This window comes from Ixodes scapularis, unplaced genomic scaffold (assembly GCF_016920785.2).
Source record: "Ixodes scapularis isolate PalLabHiFi unplaced genomic scaffold, ASM1692078v2 PGA_scaffold9__187_contigs__length_104089568, whole genome shotgun sequence".
NCBI classification, from domain to species: Eukaryota; Metazoa; Arthropoda; class Arachnida; order Ixodida; family Ixodidae; genus Ixodes; species Ixodes scapularis.
Genome location: NW_024609884.1, coordinates 54,254,947 through 54,281,804, shown reverse-complemented (window position 1 = coordinate 54,281,804; position 26,858 = coordinate 54,254,947). Strand labels below are relative to the sequence as shown.

Here is a 26,858-nt window from a genome sequence, read left to right as displayed (position 1 = left end):
TAAGACGTACTGAAAGATACGTCGTTTCAAAAATATACACACTGTATGGAAAGTAACGAATTCCCAGAGTCCCTTATGAATATAGAATCCACTAGGGTACTAAAAAGGAAACTAAGGAATTGGTGTCAAGCATCTGAGCTGTAGATATCGTAGCCTAACCGTTGGAGATATTTCGTACTTTTATTTCATGGTTGCGTGAGTAGACTTGGCTATAAACACCTATATTTCATGCTCTAAAGTGTTCCTTTTTGTATTTATTTGTGCTGCTAAGTTTGTGTTCCTTTTATTTTTTATTTTTTTTTTTTTGTGCTGCGGAGTGTTTTCTTTTTTTTAACAACATGTATTGTAGTTGGTCGCCTGGCCCCACATACAAACAGAATGCTGCTTTTGTGGGCCAGCTCTTTATTTTGTATGACTTGATCTTAAAATAAAAATTGAATTAAATTGAAAATTGAATTGAAAATTGAATTGAATTAGCTTTGTACAAGAAAAATGACCGCATCAACTTGAGAAAGTGAGTATATTTTGGTTATTTTTGTATTTTCTTCGAGATTTAATATCTCTAGTTTTATTTGTCCATAGCTTTCTTAATACTCGATCCTGCATTGGGCCTCGAGGGAAAAAGACAGGATCGCTAGCAGACGACTTCGAATGTTGATGATAAGCGCGCGCGAGCGTGTTCTTGTGCCAAATCGAGTTTGCTTTCGGCAACGTTTCAGTATATCAGGACGTGGTTGGTGTAAACATCATATTTGTTGATGTAAAACACCTAAGTTTGCCCGCTAAGAACGTATGATTTATTAGAAAACAAGTTACCATGTACGGTCGAGGCATAATTTTATTCCCCAAGTATATAAATCTGGTAAACTGAAAGAGAAAAAAAACCCAAAATACGCTGGCACTTCATTCGTGGTATCCGCACATCATTCCTGGTATCACAACTTTTTTGTTTACTCAAAAGCTACGCCAAGTTGAACGTCCTATGCCTTGCCGCCAACAAGCGCCTTCTCTTAGTGTATCGGTGCTCGGTGGCACCCGAAAGAAATGCGACTGACTCCGTGTCACGGCAAACCAAAAAGAATGTTTATTCCCTCGTGCCCCTGCACAAGTCACGGGCCCCACGGCACGCGCGTGCGTGCCTCGCTTATAGAAAACGGGAAGTTCAAAAGAGACTCACGCCACACTTAGTGCGCAGACAGTCAGGGGGGATCGGTGGCCGAGTGGTCTAGCGCACACCAGCTCGGAGCGCGTGGAGCGAAAGCTCGCGCTGCAGAACCCAAGGATCCTGGGCTCGAGCCCCACCCCTGCCCGTTTCGATCTGGATGAGCATCGTACCGGCGTGCGGTCGTGTATCACTACTGCGTGGTGCACGTTAAAGACCCCAGGCTAGCGGTTGTACCGCACTGGCTAAATTTCTCTTCTACAGCTGGGAGACTCGTCGCCCCTGTGAGGCAGACCAAGTTCTAGGCTGTATAAACACACAACCCAATTTTTTTTTTTTTTTTGCGCAGACAGTCGTACAAAATCACTTTTTCTAAATTGCTTTCGCTGAATAGAGCCAACTCCAAGTCACGGTCAAAAAGATCGAGCGCCATTGTTGTCGGAAAGCTCGTCTGCTTCTTTAGCAGACGAACATTTTAGAACTTCGCCGTGCTAGGGGCGACACGCCGTGGTGCGCCAGTTTTTGTATTACGGAAGCGCATTCATTCCAGTAAAAAAAACGAGACGAACTATAAGTAGGTATACTATTTTTTTGGTTCTATATATATTTAGGGTGCGATCTTTATTTACTTGAGTTTCTGCGATTTGTACAAACGAACGCAAATTTGTCTTTTCTCGATGAGGCGGATGCAGGTTTCCGTTGCCAGGGGGCGCAACCTGTACCGATCGTCTGCTGTCGTCTGCAAATACGGTTCCCCCAAAGCCGTTTCAGGGCACACGATCGGTCCACACGCCCGATCCAAGGTATCGATCGTTTTTGTTTATCGATCGTATTTTTTTCCGGTTCCCTAAAACTCTCTAATAACTCTATGGTTTACTCCTCCATTCACCGCAGTGTCAATAAACGTCTTTTCACTCACTCACTCAGAAGTGTAATCACGGAGCCTATGTCGCGAGCAGGCGGGCTGGACGGGCTGCGGATTTGCAGCTCCATGCTCAGAGGCCTCCTTAATTCGCAGTTGCTGAAAGTTTTAAATGAAGTTAAAATATAATTTCGGCAAGTTTGACCTGGTGTTTTTCTCCGACTGTTTACCCGCAGTACACTTCTCACAGAAAAAAACTTACAAACCGAGGAGCTCAAGCGCGTGTTAAAAAAAGTAGTCGCGTATTGTTTGTTTGTTTTATTTCTTAAGTAAAAACTCCTGTTTTAATTTACAAAAATATTCGTTAGCTGTAACGCGGTCTAAAAAAAACTTCAGAGTCGGCTTGCCTGAAACGAAATTCGTCCTGAAAGTACGCAGCTAAAGCTAGTGCACAAGCGCCCCAACCTTGGTAAAGTATTATTTATTATTTGTTTTATGCAAACCAGTTTAGAAGAAGACATTCCGTACCCAAGTGCGAGCGAGGCCAAATTAAGACGCAGAGCGGGCCTCATATTTTAAGCGTGTATGCACTCCCGTGCCCGTGCCATTCAAAACAACACGCACGTACTTTCTCCTCCGGTATCCTCTCTCCAGACAAACAAGTTAAAAACAGTGTTTTGCTGAAACGTACAATTAAGTTCTCGTAGAGACAACTTTTCTTGGCAATGCAGTGGGAGGTACAGGTACACGTTACCCCTCTCATTTTTAGCGCTGATTAAAGCTGTGCGCGATCACTCCTCCTCTCCCTGGAGGTGCCAAGAAAAGTTGTCGCCGAGTATAGTCCGTATTACTTTTATTTGGTCTTTCGTAATTAAAGTCCCCCCCCCCCCCCTTTTCCTCCCCAAACCCACACACACACGCTTTACTCATAATAATTATTATTATTTATTTTATTTTTTTATTTACTTTTATTTATTTATTATTTTTTTTTTTGGGGGGGGGGGGGGGGGTCGGGGAGGGGAGGGGGAAATTTATGGGGGTCAGGGATCAATATTTCTGTCTGTTAAACTGCTAATGAAGCAAAGCTGGCTTTTCTGGAAAGAGGAATCGCTCTACATCGGCAGATGTCTGGGACTGCCTGACACGCAAGTCTTTCAACAGATTGCCGCGGCCATCGGTCAATGCGCCTATTTGCCTCTTTCCAGTTACCGTTTCTCTCCCATCCGCGCTCCCCGCGAGAGGGCCGTCGCGCACTTCAGGATAGCACTTCCGCTTCCGCCTATCTGTCAGGAACGCCGCTCTCGTTTGCAGAGCGTTCTTCGTGTTATGGCGAGAAAAACAGGAGGCAAGTACCTGACACCACCTTTTACCCTGCGTTCTCCGACCGACCTGCGATTGCACAAGTGTCAGTGCCACCGCAGGCTTGGCGTATTATTCTTGAAAGCGTCCCCCTGTTTTGTGTTCGAATCTTGCGATTCGTTGACCGAGTAACCTAGGCCTAATGCTCCTAGTAAATTCGATCCAGTTTTCTCTTCAGAATTCCGGTGCGGCCGCGATCGCGAAGGTTTGGGACAGTCGTGGCGACCCTGGCTTTTAACTAGCGATTTTGACGGCCAGCACAGCGCGGCGTATACTCGTTCCAAGTGGCTGAGCTTGGAGGTTTCGGTTTCGCAGAGTTTGCGCTGCAGTGTGGGCGTTGACCCCTCGCGTTCAGGGATCGCTAAACCAGAATCCTAGGTCTGGGTCTTGCGCCGCAATCACCGGAGACTTACGTGATATTCCCGTTTGAACCCGATGCCTCGATATTATGATCCAGTGCGTTCGGAAAGTTCACCTTAATTCGTTGTTGCATTTTGTTTTGCCTATGCGACCATGGTTGTTGGAGCACTTGCGCAAGGAAAACAAGTCGCTGGGGGGAGGGCCTTCATTTTTGTCGCGTCGTGGACGACTGGGAACGTTTGCTGTTCGATTTTCTGGTCTTGGGAGTCGAGCTATGTAGATCATGCAACTTTGTGAAGCTTGGGCAACTTCATCGCCCGTGCTGGGGCAATATAATTGCAGTCTATCGTTTTCAGTTGAGCCGAGTTTAAAGTGCAAAGATCAGTCCCCCGGGTCGTTTGTAATCGTCGCGCAGCGCGCTCTTGTTGAGAATCGCGCTTCATGAACTAGCATCTGCATTTGCGGCAGAGGGGACTGAGCTCTGTTTTCATTGCAGCACGATCAATCTATGATACTCACAACAATGTCGCCCTTGCTGATGGAGAACAGCACAGCCCTGGTGATATTAAAGAGAAGGTAGGTATTAGCTAGGAAAGAAAAAAGCACACAAAACAAAGAAACTAGGTATTCACTGTGTGCATATTTCCTATTTTCGAGATCTTAATTTTTTTTTCTTATTTATTTACAGCTTAGCAAAGTCAGAGAAGTTGTTCCAAGTATGAGCAAAGATCAAATATGTATGGCTCTGAGAACATATGACTATGATGTCAATGCTACCATAACCGCTATTTCTGAAAGTAAGTATGTCATTTGTGATCCATTTTACACAAGAAGTGTAGTCCTGAAGTTTGTGTGTCGAGTTTAGTAGTCTTGTGTTTGTAGCATTTATGAAACTACAAACGTAAGTCACTTTTTTGTGGATCTATGAGTGTTGCCAAAACATGTTATTTTCTAAACTTCACATTAGATGGACCCGAAGAGGCACTGCGCGAGTGGAACTGTGCTGGAAATAAAGTGAAGGTAACATATATATGCTCTTTTACTATTGTATCCCTAGGTGAGGCTTGTAAGACAGAGTCACTTTGCAGTTATTCTGAGATTGGAAATAACTTTAGTTCTTTGTAGCTAAGTAAACAAACTGCAAATATACTCAAAGGTGGCATTCTGATGCTTCCAGAAGGTTCCTTTTCAAGTAGCTAGTGGTGAATTTCGATGGCAGATCCGGATCAGTTTTCAAAATCTGCGAGGGAGGAGAAAACCCACCCTTGACCAGCGGTAGATAGTTTGGAAACGCCTCTCTTCTCGTGAACCTCTGGCAGTCTGTTGTTCAAAGTGTTCTGTACATGCCTGAACCGTGACCCTATTGTGCCCGAGCTCCAATTTGACGAGCTACTTGAGATCTTTAATGACCAACACCGACACCAATCACTACTATTGCTATCTAGCAGCAGAAGCAACACTCGTCGCAACTTGCCACTTCATATATTTAGGCCGTTTTGAGAGACGCAGACATGGCGATTGTCATCGGTCTGGCCAAAGGCACAAGTTGCTGGCAAGACATTAATAAATGTAGGAAAGTAGTAAAATATCATTTGCACGTAAGATCATACAATGATGGTTGGGGTCATATTTTTCATACTTATGTAAAATATATATGCGAAAGCTGTTTTTCGGGGTAACATTCAGCTAATTTTCTTTTTTATTTCATTTATTTCAGTTTACCCCTCAGCACCAAAGGCATTATAGCGGGGGGGGAGTGAAGTAAAGTGGGGTGGAGAGGAGAGTGGAGTGGGGGGTTAGTACATTTGCATACAAGATGACATGGTACTTGCATACACAATGTACAAATAAGCAAAAACACAAGCTCACAGGTGAATATACATTTGCACTGTATCAACCAAACAGAAGAGAAAAAAAAACAACAAAAAAACATGTTAGAGTGTCACAAAAAGCGGCACGAGCCCCTCCACTCACATCAACCACAATAGAAAACAAAACCCACAGAAATCAATAACATTACAAAAAAAAAATACTAATGCAAAAAACAATGCAAAGCCCACAGAACCCGGCACATTTTCCACAGGAAAAGGTAAACTTAGGATGTTATATTTCTTCAGTCATGACACCCTGCCCAACCATCGCACAGTAGTCTGTCGTAAAAAGGAGACTCGGACACGACGGAAACAGTTTCGTCAGGTAGTTCATTCCACTCTTTTATGATGTTAGGAAAAAATGAATATTTAAAAATGTTGGTTCGGGCTGTGTATCTTCTTATTTTCTTAGAGTGGTCCAATCTTTGAGAGAGGAAGTAAGGTGGTTGTGTGAACTTCAGTTTACTAATACCTGTACGGTCATGATAAATTGCATGAAGAAACTTCAAGCGCAGTCGTAGTCGTCGTCTTGAGCAGGGCCGTACCCAGAAAAAAATTTCGGGGGGGGTTTTCGGGGACGACGGCGGCCATTTTGAAAGTGTCTGTTGTCTTATTTTCGCCTATGAATCATGTGCATCGGTGGCATATAATGGAGAGTTACAGCAAACCGGAGAACCGGTCCCGGTTTGGTACCCGGTAGCCGACTGGCGCCACTGCGCGTGCGCAGAGGTGGAGATTAAAATCGGCTGGCTGCCTGTGCACCGACCAGGGCCGTGCCCAGAAAAAAATTTCGGGGGGGGGTCAGAACCCCCTATCCCCCCCCCTGGTTACGGCCCTGGTCTTGAGCATAGTGGTTCTTATTCTAATTGTTTTTTAAGAGCAGTAACACTTTCTCTGTAGTTATAATTTCCTGTAACAAATCGAGCTGCTCTGCTCTGAACTTGCTCCAGTTTGTTTGCGAGACAGCACTCTTTTGAGTCCCACAAAACACTGCCATACTCTAGGATTGTTCTTACGTTAGAATAATACAAGGTTGCTTTTACATTCCGGGGACAATTGCTAAAGTTCCGTCTTTAAAAAATTATCATGCGGTTTGCTTTAACCGTGATGAAGTCTCTGTGTGAGCTCCAAGACAGACTGGGAGTGAAGTGGACGCCGAGATACTTAACTGCTTCAACCTTTTCTAGCGGAGCATTAATAATCATGTATGAGAAATTAACTGGTTGACGTTTCCTAGTGATAGTCATCAGGTTACATTTGCTAATATTCAACTTCATTTTCCATTGAGCATACCACCCAAAATGCGATCAATGTCTTGCAACACCAGGCAATCTGCCTTCGACTTGGTGCCACTGTATGGGACACAGTTGTCTGCATATACACAAACTCAACTCTGTGACGTCACGGCGCGGTGATGGCGCGTCAGTCGCACTTCCGGTCTGGGACTGTAGGCAGAAGTCCCCATGCCAGACATATATTCCTGCGTTGTTTTGAAAGGAACCAGACAAAAACCTGCCTTCTCGTCAAAATGCCGCGACTGGGCTGTACCAAAAGTGTCGAGAAAGGTTTGAAGGTCAGTTTTCACGTGCTCCGTTTGTCTGAGAATCTGGATATGTGCCGTGAAAAGGGAAAAGCAGACGCCGTCGGACAACGATTGCTTGGGCGGGAAGCACTTTGGGTTGAATTCACGGGTCATCAGATTTATTTGTTTTGTCCCAACATGAGTGCCACAAAACTGTCAAGTTGTGCGGACCACCTGCGGACTACGTTCAGTGCGTCTTCAAGTTAAAACGGCCGCCTGATTGTTCGAACTGTCGTCTGCTCTTTCAAACGTTTCTGCTTGTCGTCTGCTCTCTTGACGCCTGCCCATAGACCAAATGTTGGCCCAGTACTTGCGATAAGAAGTAAGTGCAGGCCTCAAAAGACTTAAATTTGAAGTTTGGTAAGCAGGCTCGATGTAAACAGTAGATACAAGGAGATGTTGATCATTGTTACCAGTGACCATCATTGACTTGTTATCCCTAATTCACTTGGTCCGATTCTGCTTGCAATTTTCAGTATCGACGTTGACCATCTCAGCTACAGTTCACGCTTTTGCAGCCCTAGCGGCGTCGCGACTGAAAATTGCGAGCGAAATCGCATCGTGTGAATCAGGCTTTAGCGTACATACTGCGGCGTCCACGCGGAATGAATCGCGACATTTCACATTATTCAAGCGAAGTTTTGCGGTGTAACGAGCCTCAATAATTTCGCTGACGCCGCTCAAGTAGTCAGACATCGCCAGGAAGATGTAAAATCAACAATTCGAACGCGAAAAAGGGCAGGGGGCCTCACACCGACGCCGACATCGCATTCCAATGGTTTGTTTATGGGCGACAGCGAGCTTCTTGCCCACACCCCCATCGCGCATGTGCGGCGCCGGTGGCGTCCTCTAGGGGCCGCTCAGGTTTGTTTGTAAACATGAGTTGGTGTATAGACGAGCGTTTGATCTGTTTCTGCAGAAATATCGTTTATAAATATTACATATAAGAGCAGTCCTACCACGGACCCCTGGGGGACGCCCGACGTTACATCTAAGTAAGTTGACGTTACTCCGTTAATCAATACTGCTTGTTTTCTATTTTTTAAGTAGTCCGTATAGATAAAAAATATTGAAGCTCGAGGCAAGGTGATTGCCGAGGTTTCACGACGGTATTTTGCACAACCGTCAATTTCACACCGAAGCATGTATGTAGTAATATGAAAGGTTTTCAACATGTACACAGAGTATTAAAACTTACAATAATATATTTATGTGCAAAAAGAGCTATGAAACATGTTGAGTAAACACGTTTTATAGTTGCATGCACAAATTATTTGCCAACAAGATTCTCATTTTGATATATCTTGGGCCATTTTATGTGAAATACTTTTTTCGGAAATTAAAAACAGCGCGGAAAGACGAGGACCAGACAAAGAAGTGACACGGACGTAGCGCTGTATTTACCAACGAAATACTTTGTTGGTAAATAATTTGCGAATCTGTCTTTAAAATGTGTTTACATGATTCATAGCTTTTATTTCGTAAAAAAACTTCTATTGTAATTTTTAACATTCTGTCTACATGTTGTAAACTTTTCTTGTAATAAATAGAAAAAAATTTACTATGTACCTGCTTCGGTGTGAAATAGACAGCTGTGCAAAGTACCGTATTGAAACCTTGGCAATCTCTACCTCTCGAGCTTCGAAATTTTATATCTGAGGAAGAAAATTAGGTGCAACATTCTTATATAGCTGAATGCACCTCCCAAGAACATGGCTTTCAGATACGTTTTACACAAATATAAAAAAAGGACCCGAACCATTGTTGTTTGATCTGAAGTCGAGACTCCCTTATCTTTTCCAGTTTTATTGAACAAGAAGAGACTGGTGGCATGGATTGTACAAAGGGTCACAGCAAAATGAACAGGCCTAAACTTCTGTCATTTTTCTTCTTTCGTCTTTCTGTCGCCCTCTTCTATTTATTTCTCGTTAACACTGATGTCAAAGGTTACGGTTTGCCACACTCCGATTGCATTTCCACCCCTAATCTGCACTGATGTCAAAATCCGCTCACGGAACGAGTACACGATAGTCAAGGCGCACTGCCAGTCGCCACTTCATATAATCAACCCAGGCAACCGACCGACCGGGTCTAGCGGTCGCACTGTGTATGTGTATCACCGAGTGGAAGGAACTGATGCAGCGTGCCGCTGCCAACTTTTTCTAAGGCCTGCCGGTTTCGGGGGAGCGGTTGCACTGCAATTTGAAGCACTCCACAAATCTGGCACTGCCGCAAGTTTATGAGCAAAAAATCCATTCTCAAAAAGAACCTCTTTTGCGACGCTCCAAATCTACCAGCGGAATTCCCCACTAGTGTGTTTAAGATCAAATTTTAATCCATCTTTCAGTAGATTGCCACACTGCATCCTATTTTGTGTGCATCCATGGTTACATTTGCCGCATGGCTTCCAATTTCTACCTCTTAAGATGTTTAAAATAAAAATAAAAATTAAAGCTAGCCCAGGAGACTTACAGCAACTCTTGTGTAGGAGGACGGTGTCATTTACTGATAAATGTGCTTTCATTGAAGCCTCCCAGCAAGAACAGAAAAAGGAAAAAGAAGAAAAAGGATGCAGCTGCAGGGTCAGTCCCAGAGGGCCCAGATATAGGTGCTGGGGACGAGGCCAGGAAGGACTCAGACTCCAGCAAACTGGAAGAACAGGAGAAGACCGAGGAGCTGCCACCGGCTGATAGCCCTCCGGACGGTGGGGCTTCCTTTTGCTTAACACTCCTATCAACTCCTCAATTTTTATTGTTTGCGGGCAAACTTTTCAAGCCCTAATCGCAACATTTCTCGAGTATGTGATGCTTTAGTTATTAGGGGAGTTGTCCATCAGCAAGGTTAGGTCGTGCTTAGAGTGGACCGTACAGTGATTCTAGATTTTAAAAGTGTGCTAATAATAGCACTATAACTGAAAACAATGGTGTGCAGTTCATTTTGAGAGCTGTTTATGCTTCGAAATAGGTTTTGCCTCAGATTTGGGGTTTCAAATTACACTAGAAATCACTTACCTACATGGTGTTCTCCCGAAAACGACACTTCTTTTTTTAAGGCTTACAGTTTCTTCAGTGTCCAAAATAATATCTGTAAAAAATAAATATATAAATATTTAATCTAGAAAGGACGTACTGTAAAAGCCCGATTAAATGGCCACCCATGGTGAAGAGAGAAACTGAGAAATATTGGCCGGGAGATCTATGGGAGTGCAACAGCAAAATATGATCAGAAAGGAATAAACATGGGAATGGCTTCTATGAACCCACATGACACGGGAACTGATACTGAAGATTGCAGACATGGCAGGTTTGCATCCTACACCGGGATAAACACGTGGGAATAGGCTGAATTTGCCTGTCTCAGAAACTGATATTGCAGATCGCATTCATGGTAAATTCGGGCTTTATAGTGTGATAAACATACGGGAAGTCACTACAAACTTTCAAGTCACAAGAATCGCTATTGCAGGTTGTGACCCCGGCAAACTCGCCTTCCAGGGTGCTTTTTTCTTGGAAGTATGCTGCAGCGTGCTAGGTGCGCGTGAATGAGCTTCACTATATCGAGTGGCAGCTTGTGCCACCTAACCGGCAGTGGTGGTGGCATCAGTGAAAGACATACTCGCTGCATGCCTCCACCGCTCTTGGCTAGGTGGTGCAAGCTGCCATCCGATGTGTCATTCATGCGCACTCCTCGCCATTCTTTTTTTTTTTTTTTAAACACTAAAGGACTGAAACAAAAAAAGAACTAGGAGTGTGCAGGTGTTCACTGTTAAGGGACGGTAGTGGGCCTGTTCACAAACAAATATTGGTAATTATAGTCAGTGACAAGTCAACATGGAGGTGGTAGCTCCTCCCAGCTCTTTCTACTGTAGCAGAATGAACGCTGGAGAGGAGGCGACTTTATCTCCAGTGTTCGCTCTATACTAAAGTGGAAAGAGCTGGGAGGAGCTTCCACTTTGTTCTTTACTTGTCACCGACTTTGTACTTCCTAGCTTAAAATTACTTGCCCGAATAGTGTGTTTTTGTAAGCCTAAAACCACTTAGAATTTAATTTGCTGATATGCGGAGGGCAAGTTCGTCTGCTTCTTGCGCAGGGGGTAGTGGTGACGTCAGAACGCCGAGCCCTGATTGGCTGATCGCGACCCCCTATCTGAGCGTCATCTGCTCCTTTGCAACGTCGTCTGCTCGCAACGACTTCTGCGTCTGTCTTAGCTTTCCTGCGACTTTCGGAAGGCCAGATTCACGAAACGATCTTACGCCAAAAATGTGCGTAAGACAAAACTTAAGAACAAATTCGTATTCACGAAACGAAATTTTTGTAAGTTTTGTGCAGGTTACGACGAAATCCTACGACAGCTCCGAAGCTCGCATGGCCGACAGCGTCGCGGTCGCGACGACCAACGGACGTTTATTTTTCCACGGACGTTTATTTTTCTATGTGCGCTTCTCACGCGTCCCGACTTTAAGCAGCAAGAAAAAAGTAAAAAGTACTTGAAACAGACCACGACGAGCAAGAACGCTGGATCCACAAACACCCGGGAAAAGCTCCAACGGCCACGATCCCACCGAACGCGACCAATCGAGCTTCGGCAGTTAGGCCTAGCAGGCACTCCGCGACTCGGCGACCGTCTGCCCACGACCGGCTGGCGTGCTGAATGGAATATGCCCGCGCGACCCTTGTGAACCCTTCCCGTATTATACTTTGATCGCTGACCTCAATTTTAGATTAAGAGGTCAATTTCTTCCTCTTGTTATATCCTTGTTTCCCAAGGCAACGGTGACTCTCGCCGGTGAAAAAGCGGTGAATCTCCGACAGACGCAGGAAAGGTAAAGCAGCCATCGCTTTGACTAGCAGACGTAAAGCAGACGACGTTAACTGCGCCAACCCGCCGACGCCGTTAAAGAATGAGGGGTCTCGCCGCACACGAAAGGAGGGAAAAAGTATTTGGGAGGGAACTTGCGGACACAAACACGCTCACCTCTCGGTTCTTAGCAAACAAACCTCGGCACCTCAGGACACCTCGCCACCTTTGAATTCCCTCCTTGATGCGCGTCTGCTAGATGTTAGACAAAAACAACATACCGCTTAAGTTATTTCGTGTGCCCTCTCTGAAAGGCGAAGTCGAGCTCGCTCGTTAAGTCGCAGGAAAGGTAAGACAGACGCAGACGATGTTGCGAGCAGACGACGTTGCAAAGGAGCAGACGACGCTGAGATAGGGGGTCGCGATCAGCCAATCGGGCTTGGCGTTCTGACGTCACCGCTACTTCCTTTCTCATGCGCAGAAGACGAAAATGAGCCCACTTGCGAGGCGTATACCATTATACATTGTAGTGTATCAATAAGGCAAGCTAATAACAGGGTTATGGTAGCACACAATGAGCTAGTAACTGTTCTCCCACAAAACAGCCTCTTTTCTATTCAGTTTGCTTCTGTGCTGAGAAGCTTGTATGGAGGTATTTTAAAAAGACTCTGTCTGTTGCTGAACTATGGCTAAAAGAAGGGATGTCCCCATCGTGTTCCTAGCCCTTCATTTGCAATTTCTGTTTCTTGGTTTTATTTAGTATTATGCCATTCGTTTATGCTTGTGTACAGCATTAAACAACCTCTGTTTTGGATTGCCCCAGTGTTATGTTTTATTTTTTGTGTTTAAATGTTGGCTTCTACAATTGGAGTTTTAGTTCCAAATTTTTTATAGATTCTGCACTGGAGGTGTACAAGCACAATGGCAGCGAGATTGAAAAGCCTGCTCAGGTGTCTTATGGTTGGGGTGACGATGAACCACCAGAGCTCTTCAAAAAGAATGAAGTCAAGTTCGATGACGTGGTTCACACCGACTCTAAAAGCAGGTGAGGCTGTTCGCAGCATTGCCACGTCTTTTTCAAGTCGTCGGAAATTGTTTCAATATTGCTGCAGATCCTTTGTGCCACATTCCACACCATGATCACACATAAAGCAAGGGTTATTGGTGATACTAGTATATGGGAAAGGAAGAAAAAGGAAGTGTATTTCATTTCAATTCTTTAAATCTATAGAGTTCTTGCTAAGGAAGGCAGGGAGTTGGTGGACATCTCTTGAAGTAGCAAGGTATTCAAGGCTGATACCATCATGCCTTTATTGCAGTGTATTCTTCACAATCCCTTCATTTTTATTCTCTTAAATTTTGGAATTTTCAATATTAAAGGGCAACCCTGGTTCATTTTACATACTGTAAAAGACAATTTTCGCGAGAACCTAATTTTCGCAAGCTTCGCAAATCGCCTACAGTTCGCGAAAAATAAGTCCTGCAAACATTTCCGGTAAAATGTAAACACATTGGAATCTATATTGAGATCCCATCATGTCGTAAAAATTAGAACCTGCGAATTTTTCCAAAACTTCAGCTTTGACCTCAATCGCGAAATATTGAGCCCGCAAAGTTTAAGTCATTTACAGTATTAAGAAAACAATGCAATTATCTTTAGTATCGCCTACAAAGACCACTTGCCAAATATTTTAGTCCATTTCCACCTAAAAGGTAATGAAACTGGCAAACAAAGTTTGAGGTGAGCAAAATTGACAAAATCTGCTAATGCTACCTACGTCATTCATGCTCAGGGCTCTCAGTGAGATTTGTTTGTTTGTTTTGTACTTTTTTAAACAAAGCATACAGGGGGCGCTAACAGCGCACTCATCATTGACCACATGATTCACAGAATCCGCATGTGCCTGTGTGCTCCTGTGCGAGCATGCGTCATCGCCGGCAGCGTGTGTCGTTTGCGAGAGAGCCAATTTAAGACGTTGAGCACAGCATACTTCTACAAACCTGTCGCAACATATTTACGTGTGGTTTACTGAACTTTACTTTATACTAATGTGCTAAAAACAAGCCCTTGAGAAAACTTGCCTTTTTCTGCACTAAAACACAAGCTGTGACCGCGGTAGTGCAGGCGTCGTCGAGTGTAACAGATTGCTGATTGTAGCAGATGACACCTTCGCCCTTGCGGCGTACTGCGCCCGGCCGCCTGGTACGTGACATCACGATTTGCACCACGTGGTAAAGAGCATGTAGGTGATGATACATTAGTGATGTTGCCATGTTTGTTTTTTGTTGTTGAATCGGGATAACAACTTGTGCCACCTAGCGATTACAAAGTGAACCGGATGGCCAAGGCGGCAAATTAACTCGTAGACATTAGTGAGGCAGTTGTATTATCCGGTCATATTTTTATGAGTGGTTACAGGACAAGGCAAATTCTTCTAATTATCTGGGATTTCAAATAATCTATATTTAGTTATTGAAGTTGTGCTTACAAAAACAGGAAAGAATTGCCATGTTTGTAGTTGATTTTAGTCAGCTCCAAATGCCTCAAGTTTTTGTTCAGAAGTTGAAGTGTAGCTCTGTGATCAGAGCTAGTGCCACTAAATAAGCTACGCTTCAGAGTAACGGCACTTGGCCATATTGTGGCTTAAGATCATGGTTGCCAGTTATCCGAAACTTTATCTGAAATCACAGGAAACGCTTTTCCACTCTCCACAAACGCTTAAACCGTTCGCTGCAGAGAGAATCAATATTACATGAGCTTCCCAACACCCAATCTAATGCTGAGGAAGTCGCACCTTTGAATAATGACGATCGGCAGTTGCGTCTGCTCTGCACAAGCCCCAAAATGGCGGCGTCCACAACAATGTAGGGGAACGGAGTGCCGATACTCTAAGCGCAGCTCATTTAGTGACTCTAATCAGAGCTGCACTTACCGACGTAAAGTACTAACTGCCTTCATGGTGCCATGGTTCTGCGTTCGCTCTTGCAGCAGAAGGAACTAGGTTTCAATCCTCGGCTGATCCCTTGCTTAGGAATTATGTGCATTACTAAAATTGATACATTTCTCTATGTGACATTATATTTTCTGGTTGAGGACATGAAATGTGATGCAGCATGGATAGATTTTAGTTATTTTACAATGCATGCACCAGCAGTTGCTAACCCAAGAAGGGTAGCTCTTGATAGGATTGCTGCGGAGGAGGGCCAGGATCCGGACTAGTGGGCATGCTTATAATTGCTCAACTTCGTTAATTTAAGAAAACACCGGTGTATTATTCTTTTGTGGCTAGACTTCTTTTTGTTTTCACATAGTAAACAGCTTGGAAGTTCCAGGAACTATTTAGTACTGTCGTCGCATGATTGTGTTAAAATTTATTAGACACCTTTCATTGGACAATTTATTAGATTTCTTTCAAATAAGAAAGATTACTTTTTTTTTTATATTGTGAAATATAATAGGGAAAGAGACGTGGAACACTCTCAATTGTTTCTTCTTTCTTTTTATAAGTATTGAATTATATAATTAAAAAAGAGGCATTGAACATGTTCATTTGTTTCCAAAACAGCCACAATTGCAGAGTCTTGTTCAGTCTTGGGCAACTTCAATCCTGGTAAACAAAAGGACACAATAAGGAATTAAACATGCTATTCTTCTACTGGGGGCGTGCAACATTCAAAGGAGGCACGCCGCTTCACCTTGGCAGCTGGTTGGCAATGCCACCGATGACAGCATCTGCATTACATTGCATAGTGAAGCGCTTTGACTACTTCTAATGCACCCCGCTGCGTCTTGGCTGCGTCTTGGGATTCGCTCGAAAACACAGAGCCCTAATTGTAAGCAAGCAGCAACAACCGCAACACACCGCCAAGTTTCATTTATCTGCAGGGGAATACACCTCTATGAAGCAAGCGCTTGCGTGATTAATGTTCCGGAAATCACTATGGGACAACATTCACCAGTGTCTGCAATTGATAAAATCTACATGTGAAATATTTTTCGCACCGCTCATTATCAGATTGCTCTTTGCTCACTGGCAGATCGAGTTGACATACTGGGATTGAGGTGTTTTTGCGACTGTATTCGCCTGAGCATGGAGGGTATCTGTGTTCCCGATTTCCAGGTCTGGTGTAAAAAGAAAATTTGTGCCAACTGTGGCTCCTAAATGTTTTGTGTAGCACTGTGCTCAGGTAACCTGATACTGAGTAGAAACTAAAGTCGGCTGCTACACACAATATTTATACAAAATGCTTCTACTCCCGCGGAGCCTCTGTCTTGTTGCATGCTTTCAGTAATACCCTTGAGCAGGTCAAATTCTAGGTGTCCTATTATTATAATGCCTCCAAGTCTACCACAGGATGAAAAGAAAACGCTCTTGGGGTGGTCGTGGGGACTAATGATGTCATGCTGCTGAGACTGGCATGTTTGCTTTTTGGTGTTAGACTTGAGGGTGATGAAGGCACCCTGTCTTTTGTTGTCTACCACCTTTAGGAAAAACAAAAAAACTGAATTAGCTGAAAAGTCTGGAAGTAGCTATCTGGGGCCAGATTCTCGAAACTTTCTTACGACAAACAAATTCGTAAATTTATCTTACGACAATGTTACGAACTTTTGAATATTCCCGAAGCAAAATGTTCGTAAGTTTTAAGTAAGTTACGAATTTCGTCGTAACTTACGCAAAATTTACGAACATTTTGCTACGAGAATACTGAAAAGTTCATAACTTTGTCGCAAGATAAATTCACAAACTTTTTTGTCGTAAGAAAGTTTCGAGAATCTGGCCTCTGATGTTTGTGTGCTCATTATATGACTGCGACCATAACAAGAGAAAGAAATGCTGTAGCTATGTGCATGGAAACGAGCACTGTTCACACTAACCATGCTTCATGTCTTAAACACACTGTTTCTGTGCTCCTTGAATACTGAAGGATTTGAAGCATCATGAGTTAGTTCCTGTAGCATTTGCTTACTTACGAGGTGTACGGTATTATTCTGCCATTAGGAGCAAACCAAACCACTCACATAATGGAAACCGCTCGAAAAGTAGCCGCTCCAAAAACGGCTCGGATATCAAGTTCACCGATGCTTCTGTTACTACCACAAGCACCCTCCCTAAAAAAACATGTAAGTAAAACCAGACTGCAGAGTGTGTAGTGTGTTCAGCTTCGTAAAGGCCTGTCTTGGGGAGAGAGGAGGTCCCCATTCCTTTTCTCTTCAGAAAGGTTTTGAACTCACTGACTTGGGTTTGGACATAAGCGTACATATTGCAGTTACAGCACTGTTCCATCAACACCTGTATTTTGTTTATCTTAAAAACGGATGTCATTGAATTGAACACTAAACAATTGCACTGCTGTCTCAGATTGGTTTAAGTAAAGTGCAGGCGTCGGTGAAAAGTAGTCTCACAATGACATAACTGACCATGCAGATTTCCACCTGGTTTAGTTCTTTCCTTTTTGCATTAAGTGCTATTTTAACTAAGTAGCTGTTTATGTAAAGTTTTATGTCGCATTACAAACAGCCTGAACCAGGGGCCATGTTTTCAATTTGCTTGTACTAACAATAAAGAACATTACATTTCTTTTTAGAGGGTTGAACAGCAGTCTGTAGGTTCTCGGTTAATGAAGTTTAACTAACTGTACTGCATCTCTGAAAATAATTGGGGTTATTAAAACCTCTTCAAACAGTCGCAGCTCCTTCACTTGAAGAAATCTAAAAAGTGCTGTGCTGCCTAGAAGCCCTTCTTACAAAGGAAATATTTTCTCCTCACCTGCTATTCACTTCAAAGAAGCTTCCAAAATATTTGTACGCAATCTGGTCTGGTGCAGATGTGGATGTGAGCCATTGTGTAAAAAAATTTTATGACTGGTTGAAATTGAATCAACCCCCAAGTGGCTGTCACCTAAGTGCCTCTCATGAATTGAGCATTACTGTTTAGGTGAACTTTAGCAGAACTTGCTTGAAATGCTGGATCTCCTTTCAGACAGTGCTTTTGTGCTCTTAAAATAGCAGCAGTAACTCTTTGCTTACAGTTTTTGATGGAAAGCTTGACCCTATTGTATCAGTGACTGAGGCAGGATACATAGTACCCTGTCCATATCTTATTTAGAATTAAGAAATGACCTATAATCATAACCCAAGAATGGAATAGTGAGCATACATTTTTCCACCCATCAAGCTATCCCTCAGGCTCTCTTGTGTCAGTTGCTGGTCCTAGCTCGCCAATGCAAAGTGGTGAAGCTCAAGTCGAGCGGTGCAGCACCAGTGCCACAGTGTGGAGGCGCATGGTTGACACTATAGTAGTCATGTGACCTTATGAGGAGTAGGACACTCTGGCTCTGTCCAAATCACACCCACGGCCATCCCACCATTTTACAAAATGTCTGCACATTTTAGCTCGTGGCTGTTACAACTACGATGGTGGTGCCATTGTCTAGAACTTCAGACAATGACATGGCCAGCAGGGTTGATGAATGTGTTGTTTGTATGAATTTCTTTTCTTCTGCTTCTTTAAAAAGTAGGGGTCAACCTCTATTCTGCTAGAAACAGTGCTTTCACTTACGTTTTCATTGCATTGTCCAAGCACCTCTCTTTGAGCATTCATGGACAGCGTTCAAAGGCACTTCATAATATTTAAAATTGCATACACACTTACTCAGTGTGCATAAAGTAGAGTGCAATACCAAATAATGCAGCATGCTGGTCATGTAGATGTTTAATATATTAAACAATTGTGTTGCATATTTGTTGATACAGCGGGAAGTTAGTCAGCTCTAGTGGGTGCTGGTGTCGCCATTGTAAATGAGAAGCTATTGCAGTACCACAGCTAGCCTGGGGTCTTTAACGTGCACTGTGCTGAAATGATACACGACCGCACATCAGTACGATGCTCATCCAGGTCGAAATGGGCAGGGGTGGCGATTGAACCCAGGATTCCTGGGTTCAATTGATACATAAATAGGTTAAGCAAAAATGAGGTAAAGACAGATTACAAAGGATTGTCTACACTAATTGCACCCCAAGCTTTCATTGGGTATAGGACTCTGACATGAATCTTCACAGAAGCTCATATGTGACCGCATTACATCCTACACCACCGAAGGAACAGTACACACCAGAAGAATGTCTAACATTTATTGATTTCATTTAAAATGACAATAAATTGACGCAATAGTCATCCTAATGATTGTTCTGCAAAGAACAAAAGGAAAATAATTTTGTGTTTCTTACTCTTAATTTGATTCTTGAATGGACTGTACAAACTTCCCCACGCTCCATACTGTACACTGACTGCCAGTGCCGCCGCACAAAGATACCCCTGCTGGGACCTCCAGACATGCAACGCTTGTTTCTTCTCCGAGCTCTCGTATGCCATGACATGGCTGGAATGGATAACAGAAATTATGGGGCCCACTTACTCACCTTCCCCTTTTGCTGTAGCAGTGTATTAATTATGGTGCTTTGGAAGCTATGTTGGCTTTAGCAGCATTACACAAAATGTTGATGTGAAGCACAGAGTTTTGTTTTTTACTGTTTTAGATTGCATCTTTGAAATTATTTTCTATTTAATTAGTGACACATCATCAAATGAAAGACAGCCTGTGATCCCCCTTTCTTTTTGTTTTCAAACTATATACCTTTTGTTCTGTGGTCAGCCTGTGACCTATCATATTCTATTTCTGCTAGCTTGACTTTGCGTCCTCTTTTTTTTTTTTTCGCATCAAGCCATTCAGGATGGACTGGGTAGGAACACTACAGCATTTAGCAATTTCAATCGGTATGTTTTTTTCTATATGATTAATGTGTTGGATCTCTCGCTTGTTTTCTTCCCAGGCCTCGAGAAATCTCTGAAGGACCTTTCACGCCAAACTGTGGCACTTCAGAGGGTTCAAGTTCTACTGGAAGATGAACTCCATAAAGCGGAAAGAGCCATCAAGGCTGCTTTTGCTGAAGTGCAAAAACTGTAAGTTACGGTTGTTTTCTGTGTGATGACGTTGATGCCCGTAATTTTGGATTGCATTTTAGCCAAGCTAATGATAATGAAATAAAGGCCTGGCTTAAAAGTTTTCTAATACTTTGTGCAGGTTGAATGATCGACAAGCACAACTTGAGGCAGAAATGGAAAAAGTGAAAACTGATGCTCGTGAGTCTCTCTTTTTAGAGTGATTAGACTTCATTTGCATGTTTTCAGTGAACAGGGTTTGGTCATTCTTCAACCTGCAGGTGCAATGCTGCAGCGGCGCCAAAAGTTAGCTGCTGAACTGAAAGCAAGAAGTGAAATGGCTTCCACGCTTCCCGATTACGAGCTTATGGAGTTGCGTGATGACATCAAGGTAAGCGGGAGACGCGGGGCTCTTTGTTGGTGCATTTACACTGCCGCTTTCGTTGTAGCAGGTCGTCCTGGCATATTGTCGGAACTACCGTCTCTAATTAGGAATTCCCCTGTTCCGCAGCACTTCGTAGTGGAGCGCAAATATGATGAAGAGCTGGGCAAAACTGTGAGGTTTTCCTTTTCAAAAGATAGGGTTGAGAGGGTGAGTTGAAACCATGCATTCTAAGGCGAGAAATGGGAAAGTACCCGTTTCCCATCTGCATACCTGATCGCTGCGCCTGTTTTCTCTTTTAGGAAATCAAGGAGCTGGGTCAAGGTAAGCTGAGCCCTGCTGATATGTAAAAAAAGAAGGATTTTAACCCCAGGACTTTCTTTCAGTGGTGCACGTGCGGGACCCGTACACATGTCGGCGACTGTCTCTTTCGTCTGGAGCCAGCTCCAGCTACCCGGACTCCAGTTACCAAGTGTCGGCTGCATCGAGCCCAGTCTGCAGAAGCCAGTATTGTAAGTTTTCAGATTAACCTCGTCATTAGTGCAGAGGAGTCTGTGCTAGACAAAAAGGGTCATTTTCTTGACATTTATTTTCTAAGCTCCCCGTAGCAGTGCCGCCAAAGGAAAAACGCTGCGTGCCACTGGGTATCTTGCATTATAAGGAAATTTTTAAATTATTTTTAATACTCGACGGACAGCTACGTTTATCTAACCACAGATGTTTATAAGCCTGATGTTCTAAATATTGTGGGCTTAAGGCCCATTCACACACTTGCATTTGCTTAGGACTGAGTTCTTGCGATTTCTTACGACGAGGGAACATGCTTGCGCCGTGTATGAGGTAACCCTGGAACTGCATTTCACTAGAGTGAAGGTTTTGCAGTATTTGCGAGATCAAAATGTACATACTAGCTAGGAGAAATACCGTGAAATCCCGTAAAGGACGCCCCCTCCCGAGAGATCGCCCATCTCGTTTTTCTGGCTAAATATCGGTAACATAAAAATTCCGAAAACTCGCCCACTTCCCGATTCCCGTTGGATGTTAAGCGATGTCCGACGGGAATCGCGCATCAACGGCGCGATCTGCGGTACCGGGACATCCGAGAAGCAAGTTCATAGCGCGTTTCCACATTTTTGTCTGCGTTCTGCGCGCATGATATCCGCTCCCGCAACACGCGAGCTGTTTCTGCGTGTATATTGCATCGTGAAATGCAAATCTGCTGCGTTCACAATTTGCGGTGTCCGTTCCCAATTCATAGCGGATGCCGTGTTTTTGTCCGCGATCTGCGCTCGCGATATCGATTCATAGCTGTAACACACGCGAGCTCTTCCCACGTGTATATTGCATCGTGAAATGCGATTCTGCTGCGTCTGCGATTTGTGGCATTTGTTTCCATGACATGCCAGTTTGTAGCGTATTCCCGCGTTTCTATCCACGATCTGCGCGCGCGATATGGGTTTCCGTGACAGGCAAGATTGTAGCGGGTTCCCACGTCTTAATTGCTTCATGAAACTTTAATCTGCTGCGTCCACGATCTGCGGTATCCGTTCCCGTGAGGTGCAAATTCTCGGTGGGTTTCCACGAGTCTTTCGCACCGTGAAACGCAAATCGGCTGCGTCGGCCACTTGCGGTATCCTTTTCCGTGACACAGGAGTTTGTAGCGAATTCCCGCGTATTTATCGCATCGTGAAACGCAAAGTTGCCGTGTCCGCGATACCAGTTGCCACGTCACATGGTTTGTAGCGGGTGCCCCTGCGCTTATCATTAATTTTTGATAAAGTTTTGCTGTGGCATCCCCAAAGATAGCCCACCCCATGTTTTTCATCATTTATCTCTTCATTTTGGGTGGGTGTCCTTACGGGATTTTATGGTAGTTGTTTATAAAATTGTCAACGGTTTTTCGAGCCAAGAAAGAAGGACGACAAATAATAGGAAATATAGGAAAGTATCAAGTGTTGCACAACTACCCGATAAGTGATGACAGTGTGTTTGTAAGAGATCCCAAGAGGTTTTAAGGCACTTGATCAGAAATGGTAGCAAGTGTGTGAACCAGCCTTTAGCTTCTTCAGAATTATAACCCTGAAGAAACTAAGAGGTAGCTGGTAAATACACAAGAGCCTCCGCTACATTTTTATGGGCGCCGCCATTAAAATTGTGACAATCAATAATGCTTTTGGTGGGCTTGTAGACCAGACAGGAATTATCTCGCGTAGCAGTTTATTTTGCGTGAATTTCGTGGCTCAGGAGAACTACCTACCATATTTATTCAAATATTTGTCAATGTGGTTTTACGAGGTTTTATTTAAATTAGGGGCTGATCTAAATGGTAATCAAACAGTGTCACCCTATAAAAGTGAGCAAAGTTCCTGAGCTGATCAAGCTAGCCCAGATACCCCCCCCCCACATCAGCCGCTACTCCTAGCACAACGGTGCAATGCGGTGAAGCTTGACACGCATGCCAGTGCAAAATGGTTAAATGAGCTTGCCATGCATTGTGCATGTTTATGAACCTTGAACTCCACACTGTTACGATTGGCGTTTCATTTGGTGAAGACGGCCGGAACCCTTTGGTGATTCGCCGCTGTCACCAGTTGTTGTGGCTCGACTGTTCCCGTTGTTGATCGGGCAGACTGCATCTTGTCTGGGACCCCTGTCCTAGATCTGTTCCCAGCCAAGATGCGGTCTGCCTGATCAGCAACACGAACAACAGTCAAGCTGCAGCAACACAGAATACAACTAGAGGAAATAGAGGAACCAAGCCACCGCAAAAGTGTGCATGCGCACCGGAGAAAGAGACGGAAAGGTGGATGGGCTGTTGCAAAACCCCTTCCAAACCAAGTTCAAGGTCATGCTCACCTGGAAAACGATAATGGAGAGAGTCGGGGAGGTGAAAAAAAAGGAAGTGCTAAGCAAAATGGAGCTGGTGGCTGTGGGTGAGCAGCCCAGCGTGTTGTGCCAGCCACATGGGACGGCAACAAACTTGAAATTAATAGTACACATATCCCAATGGGTGTTTTGCGGAACTGGTATTGGTCAATCTAGCAGTGGGGAAAATGTATTAATGGAGAATGTATTCATGAGGTACTACTGTGCTGTAAGAAGTTTTGTTCACATCAACATTTCATGGAAGTTTGTGTTGCTATAACTCAGTTATATATCAACCCTGCGAGGGTTTGCGTCTTACAGAAAAAATATATTACTGCTGTTTTGTTGGTTCACATATAGGTACTACAGTGTAGACCGCATATAACGTATGTCGCGGGAGTCGCGAAAATCGGCACTATAAGCGGTACCGCGCTATAACCAAAACATAAATTTTTCAGGCCAAAATACATGCCATGAGACAACTTACCTTTGTAAAAGAATTTATTTTATGTTAGATGAAAAATAAAGCTTAGTTTGAAGAAAGTCTTTATTTCACCAGACTAGTACACTTCTCTCTCAAGTGTGTCACACATTTTGAAAGAAATTAGCGACTTTCGCCTGGCGCAGCCTTTTAACGGCGTCGCGGGTTGCGGACGGATGTTGCGAGCGTTCAGGATTGCTAACCCTAATCACTTATCTCCGGTGATAGCAACACATGAAAATTCGCATCCTTTATACGGTTCGCGCCAGTAATACCTTCAACTTGAGCACAGGCATGAAATGCTCCAAATAAGAAATCCGGGCGATGTTCGAAAACACAAATGCTTAGAAATCACCATTGTAGTCGAAGTAAACCAACACAACGACACGGGCGTTTCTGCCATCTTGGGACTGCCGCCACGACATCGCCGCACGAGTAGGTGGATCTTCCCTTCTAGTACGTGCTGGGTTATTCGCTCACACAACGAAAATTCACAGTCAAGGATAGCGCTTTTACGCGGAACGATGAGCTTCCACCAGGCCGTCTACGTCGACGATTACAACCGACGCCATGTTTGCAGATAGAAGCAGCCGGCCCGCGACCGGCATGCAACGTGTGCGAACACTTCTCCTCGACCTGCGATTGGTCTGTCATTGCGGTTGTTTTCCAACGCAGCGGAGGGACGCACGCACGTGAACGACATGCATGCGTCCCTCCGTCGCTATGGCAACTGAAGCCTTTCTCTTCGCTTCTCCCCGCGTCTTGCCTCGCGAAAGCCGCTTGCGGCTATAGTCGGTTGCAAGCTAAGAAAAAACCGGAAATGCCTCTCAGAGGAAAATGTAATCCTACGCCGAGAAACGCCAGCCAATCGTTTTCATGACGTCACGATTCCGTGGACCAATCGCGATCCTTTTGAAGAAAAAAAAAAGCTCAACATGGCTGCTGGCCTTAGCAACGCGACGCTAGTTTCTCGTGACAATTATTCTGCTTTTTTCACCGTGTTTTACGTGCCCGAGGTTACGCCACGAAATCTTAATGGTATCGGCTTGCGTTTGCAGCAGTTTTTGCACGACAACGTGAGAATCCAGCGACGCTATCGCCAACGAAAATTTCGAAGCGGGTGCAAGGCTTGGCACTGCTGAGAGCTGGAAGACGGTATGTTAGACAGTATCTTGGACAGAAAATGAATTGGGAAGACGGTACATTGTACATGACTTTCTTTCTTTACTAAACAGCTATTTCGTTGACAAAAACATATTCTAACTTATTTAAATGTCCTGAATGAATTAAATAAATATTGTAGTAGTTTAAGACACGTTTCCTGGAGGAAGAAAGAGCAACGTTGCTAGCGAACTACTTTCTCGACGGTGGAGGCACTTCAGATGGGCGCAATGCGCTTGTGGGTGGAGCTAAAAGATTGTTCTTAGCTTGCAACCGACTATAGCACCGTTATCTAGTGTCGTACAGGGAAGCGTGCTCGCTGTGTTGGTCGGTCGGCAGGCTGTTCCAGTAACCGCACTATAACCGGTATTTCCCTTCGCGCGCCTGCATTTTAAGTGGTATGTAATTACATGGAGTTCTATGGGAGGTGAATCGGTGGTTTAAAAAAGCTGCGTTATACCCGGTCCTGCACTATAAGTGGTTACGTTGTAAGTTGTCTATACTGTATATGGCACTGGGCATACTTGAGCTCTTTGTTTTCTGATTATGTATTTTACAAGATTTGAAGGCTAAAATTGGGATTCATTTTTTTTTTATTTTTCAAACCAAACTTCTGTAAAGAGTAAAGCCCCCCCCCCCCCCCCTTTCTATTGCCATTGATTTCAGGATTTATAAGGTTGTGTTGTTTGCTTGAGGCAAGCAAAATGCTGATCATAATGACCTGGAGACATGATTTAAAAAACCTAATACTGTATTGCTTTTTAAATTATGTGGTGCCATTACCATAATCTTTATACTATACCGTAAAATCCTGAGAGATAGCCCACCTAACATCAAGAGAAAATCGGGTGAAAATGTGGAGTGGGATAACTTTCGATGTACAATCATGAAAAGTTTACAAAATTCTTCCAAACTTGTTACGGTGGCGAGGGGCAACGAAACAAAAATGACTGTACTTGCCAGTCAGCAGCGTTTTCTCATATCCCAGTATAGCTACACCTAGCCACATTTACCCCGAGGCCATAACTGACCCCAAACTACTATTACTATAAGAGTAAACTATGTTTCGAAATTAAAACGAACTATATATATATTCCTATATATATATAGAAAATCAAGCCGAAAATAGGGGCGGGCTATCTTTCGGGGATGGGGCATCTGTCGAGATTTTCTGGTAGTTCTGCAGCTTGTTTATGATATCTCCAAATAGAATAGTTTTCAACACAAGGCTCGAGAGGCTCGTTTTTGGATATTTGGGAAGAAAACAGGTTTCACCTGATTTTGATCAAATTTATTTTGGAGCGATTTTTTTTTTTTATTAAAATTGGGTTTTACCCGGAAATGAAAAACTATGTATGCACCAACAGATGGCTTTCACATCTCGCCTCTGCGGTGGCATTGCAGACACCTGACATCATGGAAATTGGTTTCTGCGGACACGCAGTGCCCACACCTTGTGTGGGCAAACGCTGGCTTGTTTGTAAACAGTATGTTTGTCTGTAGATTAAGATCAGAGTTCACAGGGGCAGTGATGTGATTGCTAAGCCATTTACTCCAAAGTGCTTACCCTGCTACATTTCACCAAAATGTGATGAATTTGCACCAATATTGCACCGAAACATAGTTTCAGTTTATTAATACTAAAAATATATTAGCTGAGGCCCTGCTACATGGCCAGAGCATTATGGTAGGTAGTTCAAATTTTCAGAATGTTCGATGATTGCTCTTAAATAATATACTACTCAATTTGATCCTTGTATGAAACACTGACAGTACTCGAAAGTCGTGCAATATTTCTCATGTTCATGGTCTGTTCTGGTGGGTTCGGTAGCTTCGTTGAGTGTGCTTTTTACTGTGCACTGGTGCACTGCAGGGAAGTGAGAATCGCAGTATAGGGCGTCGCGATTTTGCATATCATGCTTCGCCGCAGCGCAGCCGCGTGCTAAGGGGAAAGCACCCCTTTAGAGCCGGGCGTTGCACACTCAGGCTTCAGATATACAAAAAAAAGAAAAAAAAAAGTGAACTTGGTAAATGC

General features: G+C 43.8%; 1 protein-coding gene across 1 annotated transcript in view; it reads left to right on the top strand.

Annotated features, from left to right (window-relative positions):
• Positions 1-3,280: 3,280 nt before the first annotated feature.
• LOC8041074 (spermatogenesis-associated serine-rich protein 2) overlaps positions 3,281-26,858 on the top strand; it is a 41,141-nt gene continuing 17,563 nt past the window's right edge. Inside the window, exons 1-13 of the mRNA XM_040205846.3 lie at positions 3,281-3,369; positions 4,240-4,319; positions 4,432-4,540; positions 4,711-4,763; positions 9,726-9,900; positions 12,889-13,039; positions 16,995-17,116; positions 19,826-19,955; positions 20,077-20,135; positions 20,216-20,325; positions 20,446-20,526; positions 20,619-20,640; positions 20,703-20,828. Coding sequence (XP_040061780.2) covers positions 3,351-3,369; positions 4,240-4,319; positions 4,432-4,540; positions 4,711-4,763; positions 9,726-9,900; positions 12,889-13,039; positions 16,995-17,116; positions 19,826-19,955; positions 20,077-20,135; positions 20,216-20,325; positions 20,446-20,526; positions 20,619-20,640; positions 20,703-20,828 — 1,237 coding nt within the window. The 5' untranslated portion in view covers positions 3,281-3,350. The remainder of the gene's footprint in view (positions 3,370-4,239; positions 4,320-4,431; positions 4,541-4,710; positions 4,764-9,725; positions 9,901-12,888; positions 13,040-16,994; positions 17,117-19,825; positions 19,956-20,076; positions 20,136-20,215; positions 20,326-20,445; positions 20,527-20,618; positions 20,641-20,702; positions 20,829-26,858) is intronic.